The following is a 5021-nucleotide window of genomic DNA, read 5'->3' on the forward strand; positions in this document are numbered from 1 at the left end:
GGCTTTTCCGGAAACAGCCGAAGGCAGGGCGGCGTCGGCTTCCCAGGTCCTCGTAATCTTTCGGGAGATTGGCTCCTCAACGTTCGGATGTTTCCGTAGGTCCTCGCGTTCCTCCGCGCCGAGTCCCTTCTAAGGGTTCTGCTGCTTCCGACAAGTCAAACCGTCCCAAGACTCGGCTTCGTCCACAGAGTATCTTCTGCTCTTTCCTGCCAGCCTATGCAAGCAATCAACGATTTCAACCTTAACCGTTCCGAAAGGCTCCCGGCGCTCCACCACCGCGCAATTCCAAGCTTCGGCTCTTTCCGGAGATTCCACTCGCTCACTCCTCCCCTTCCGGGGAACTTCGGCTCCTCCCGCCACCGCTTCGGGAAAGTCTCTCAGTCGCTTCGGGTTTTTCCGTCTGCGCTTCGGCTTCTTCCGCCTTCAGGAACAGAAAAGGATTGGGAAGACGATGACGATATGTCAGGGAAAAGGACACAAGGAGCTGGGTCCCGGCACTTCGCTCTCTGAGTGAGAAGAGAGGGAAAAAAGAGCCGGTTCTGTGGAAGGCTTAATAAGATTGCGCTAAACAAACCCAGCCAGCGGGATGAAGGGTGCGCGCGACCGCTGCGGTGGTTGCCAGCGCGGCTTAGTGCGCCTGCGCAGTTTGGAAGCGGGAGATACGCGAGAAGACTGCTGCGCCTGCGTAGAGATCAGTTTGAGGTGGTTTCTCTTCCCAGAGGGGCGGAGGCCCAGTGGCCAGAATATCTGCACGCATGCGCGAGTTTCCTTTCCTATTGCCTAATACCGGAACGTTAAGCAGGCCCACTCTCTCCTGGTAGTCCCAGCAACCGCTTGGGTTGGCTTGCTCTCCGTCCGCGCAGGCGCAGAAGGCGACTGAGCGCGCCCTTGGGGAGACGCACGATTTGGCACTGGCGCCCCCTGGCGGCCGGCGGAAGCATCTGCCCTAAAATTGCCTGGTCCCCCAGGCTAGCGGGTCACTCATTCCCGCCTGCCACCGCTTTCCATCCCAAATAACTCAGAGGACAGTGCTGATGTTTCTTTTCGGAGCTCTACCCCCGCTGTTCCTCGGAGCACAGCTGCCTCTCCTCCACCCACCTCTGACTGCAGGGGGCTAATTACATCCTGTCGTCCCTGTTTCCCGCCTGACCGCCCTGCTCCTGAAACCCCCTGAGCCCCCATCGCCATCTCCGTGGCAACAGCCACCCCCTCCCGACCACGTCCCCTCGGAGCAAGAGGCTGGGGCCTGGTTTATTCCAAATTTTCTCATCTCTTTAATTTAAATTCTCTGCATAATTCTCTGTTGCACGTGGGATCGCGGGATCCAGCAGCCCGAGGCTGAGAAGCTCCCGGAGCGGGGAGGTCGGGCCAGGCCAGCTTCTCTTGGCGGCTGAGGGTGGACATGGGGTCTGCACTGTCCCTCCAGCCCAGCGAGAGCGGGCAGCACGCAGCCAGCTCCCCGGGAAGGTGGGCAGGACGGCCCAGGAGGAAGAGTTTGGTTGGGTTTAGAAATGGGTACTGAAAGGGCCTGGGCAGTAGCCCTTGCGAGCCTCAGTGATGCCCCGCAGAACTCACAACCCAGGGGAAGAAGGGACGCTAGGAACGTGGAAGGCAAGGGGGGGGACGGAGCAGCTCTATATACAGGGGTCCTGGGGTGGGCGTCAGCAGGAAGGAAGGAAAGGCTCACGACCCCCCTACCGAGGACCCCACGAAAACACCCGCACATGCAGACGTGCTCCCGGGAAGGCCCCCCTTGCACATACACGCCCGAAGGGGCTGGGAAGGGTCAATCACGCATGCGCATTCCCAGGGGCCTGGGCCAGTGTCACAGGTGCACTTGGCTCCCCACCTTGGGAGAGGAGAGGGGCGGGGTCAGGGGCGGAGCGAGCACATCCGGCGGGGCATCACCGCTTGAAGCGGTAGGTGATGGGCAGCAGCAGCTTGCTCTTCTTGAGCGCCTGCACCTTCTTGAGGGTCTCCTCGTCCAGGGCCAGGAAGCAACGGCGCGAGTACTCGAGCAGGCGCTCCTTGGAGGGGTCGAACTCGCCCACCTCAGCCAGCTTCTCGGGTGCCACAATCAGCAGCTCGGCGATGGGCGTGGTCAGCGCGACCGTGTTGCGGTCCACGCGGTGGTGTTCGAAGGCCCGTGACATGCTCTTCAGCTTCTGGAAGGTGCCCAGGATCTTCTTGTAGCGGCACAGGACGCCATCTGCGTCCTTCACTGCAGGGTGGCGTGCGGGACAGACACATGGGGACAGTGGGATGCAGGTGTGGTGGAGTCAGGGTTCCCACACGGAAATGGAGCCAAGGGAGGACCCCCAAACCAGAAGCGTGGGGCAAACAAAATGGGAAGCAGGGAGGACAAGAGCAAGGGTGACAAGAGATGGGGACAACAACAGCGACAGGGCAGAGGTGGCCCAGTGGACGGTGAGGGAGGAGGGTATGAGGAGAGAGGGAAAGAATTGCAAATGCGTTAGAATTCCCGTGGGTCCCCAGGCCGTGGTCACATACTGATGGGGTGACCTGAATGGACAGCTCACTCCTGCCCCCTGGCGGCTTTCCCAGAGGGGGAAACCTGGTGACCCTGGTGTCAGAAGAATGACCTCTTCAAAAGTCCACGGCGAATCCCTGCCCACGCACAGGGAAGCTGAGGCACGCTCACACACTGATGTATACGTGTACACACACTTGTGGACACTAATGTTCACATACACTCATGCATATACACATACATACTCATGCATTCACGCATACACATAGCCATGTGCACATGCTCATGTACACTTATGCTTACGTACATATCCTCAGACATACTGTCATACTCCCACATGGACACACTCATATACACATTCACTCAAATGCACACATATTCACACTCACACCCATACACACACAGACATGTGTACTCACAGGTGCATACACACCTGTACATATGCATACTTATTCACACCTGTACACACATCTCATACATATATACCCACACCTAAACACACACCTGCACATAGGCACTCACACAAGCACTCATCCTGCATGCATACACACGGGTGTATGTGTATCCACTCTTGCACACATACACATGCTCACACATGTGTACTCATACTCTCACACCTGCAAAAACACATAAACACACTCATACATATATCCACGCTCACATACACACACACACATGCACCCATGTACACCTGCACACACACACATACATATATATATCCATGCTTGCGCATACTCTCACACATGCACCCTTGTACACCTGCACACATACATTCATACAGATACATCCACACTGACAGGCATACGTGAGTACTCACCACGTTGCCTCTCCCGAGCTTTGGGCTTCCCGAAACGCCTCCGGCCGGCACTCCCCTTCTGCTTCTGCCTCTTCCTCTCCCCAGAGCTGCCTTCCTCAGACCCTCCGGTGAGCGAGGAGGCAGGTGACCCAGGGTCTGAGGCCTCAGCCCCTGCCCCGCCCCTGCTGTCCCCCTCACCCCTGCGGGGCCCAGGCTTCACACGGCAGTGGTCCTCTGGGGGAATAAGAGGAGCGATGCATGTGAATGGACGGGACAGGAGGCAGGTCAGTAGGAGGGGGTGGGCTGCCATCCTCTCACTGCCCCTGGGGCCTAGGTGGGTCCCTGGAAGTCAGGGGGACCATAAAAGGTGGGGCAGGTCCCGGCAAGGAGGTTTGGTGCTGGGGTTCCCATCGATAAGGCCCAGGAACCCGCTGCATGAACCAGCGAAAGACAGAGGCTGACTGCCCAGGATGAAGCTGCAGTACCACGCCCACCGCTACAGGTGGTGCTGGGCAAAGGGACTGCTGTATTCCAGGACACCAAAGCCAAGTCCACGACCACCGAGTGCCTCCCGATCCACAGCGACCCTGCTTAGAGTTTCCCAGACTGAGACTGTACCCTTTCTGTGTGCTGCCAGCCTCGTTTTTGTCTTATAGCGTGGCTAGGGGTTTGAACCTCCAACCTAGCAGTTAGCAGCCAATGCTTAGTGGACAGCGCCACCCAGACCTCCCCCCACACCCCAACCCCGGTGTTCTGGTGAAGTTGTGCGTTGAACATGGGCTGCTAACCAAAAGGTCAGGTCAGAAGGAAACCCAGTGAAGGGCAGGTAAGAAACCTTGGACATCAGGCGGACAGAGGCATTGGACTGCAGAGGGCTTGTCCCCAAATGGGCAGGGATTAGCGGCAAGGTCGGGGGGGCCAAAGGGTGGGGCCCGACTAAGAGGGTTGGAAAGGGTCCTGTCCCTAAGATGGTGACAGCTGGCCTTCCAGGTCTGCCTCCCCCCACACCTGCATCCAGTCGAGCGGAGGAGATGAACTTGTCCAGCTGGCACCTCAGGAAGTCCCTCTCCTCCTCCAGGTCCTCAATGCGCTTCTGCAGCCACGAGTTCCTCTCCAGGGCCATGTGCAGCTGAGCCTTGACTCCATTCATCAGGGCCAGGGCTGGGGAAGCCGCCTCGGGGGCCTCTAAGGCATGGGAAAGGGGGCGTGCCAATGACGCCCTAGGACCACCCCCTGGGGGCGGGGCCAACAGGTTCCAGGCCACCCCACGGCGCGGCTCACCCTCAAAGTTCTCCCGAGACGGGCTCAGACTGTAAAAGATCTGAGGGTCTAGGTGGGGCGTCTGGTCGAAGGGGATGGAGACCTCGAGGGTCTCATCGTCCTTCTTCACTGCAAACAAGAGGCCGCCGACGGTCACGCGTGGCCAGGCCCCAGACAAGCCCCCACCGCCAACCGCAGCAGTCCCAAGGAGGGGAGAGGGTAGGGGCGTGCGGGGGTGGGGCAGGGGCCCTGGTTCCTCACTTGTCCTCCGCCGGCTGTTTCGGTCACTCATGGCAGGGCTTGCTGCGGACCCACGCGGCTGAGCGCCTCAGGGGCACTGGACAGAAACAGGTGCCAGAGGAGGAGGGGCCTGGATGGACGCCCTGGTCTGAGGGAGGAGGGGCAGGGGCCCCCCAGATTCCTGGTCTGAGGGAGGAGGGCTGGGGGTCAGGACTCCTGGTCTGAGGGAGGAGG

At 59.4% G+C, this 5021-nt stretch overlaps 2 protein-coding genes across 2 annotated transcripts in view; both read right to left on the reverse strand.

Annotated features, from left to right (window-relative positions):
* Positions 1–757, reverse strand: part of U2AF2 (U2 small nuclear RNA auxiliary factor 2) — a 13527-nt gene extending 12770 nt beyond the window's left edge. The window contains exon 1 of the mRNA XM_045292378.1: positions 664–757. Coding sequence (XP_045148313.1) covers positions 664–757 — 94 coding nt within the window. The remainder of the gene's footprint in view (positions 1–663) is intronic.
* Positions 758–1254: 497 nt separating this feature from the next.
* CCDC106 (coiled-coil domain containing 106) lies at positions 1255–4997 on the reverse strand. The gene is made up of 5 exons (XM_004715650.2): positions 4809–4997; positions 4569–4676; positions 4296–4472; positions 3309–3521; positions 1255–2221 (listed from the first exon to the last, which is right to left on the reverse strand). The coding sequence occupies exons 1-5, from the start codon at positions 4837–4839 to the stop codon at positions 1905–1907; spliced, it is 846 nt and encodes a 281-aa protein (XP_004715707.1). The 5' UTR covers positions 4840–4997; the 3' UTR covers positions 1255–1904.
* Between the last annotated feature and the right edge of the window lie 24 nt (positions 4998–5021).

This window comes from Echinops telfairi, unplaced genomic scaffold (genome assembly GCF_000313985.2).
Source record: "Echinops telfairi isolate 266 unplaced genomic scaffold, ASM31398v2 ScPeMD7_655;HRSCAF=1070, whole genome shotgun sequence".
NCBI classification, from domain to species: Eukaryota; Metazoa; Chordata; class Mammalia; order Afrosoricida; family Tenrecidae; genus Echinops; species Echinops telfairi.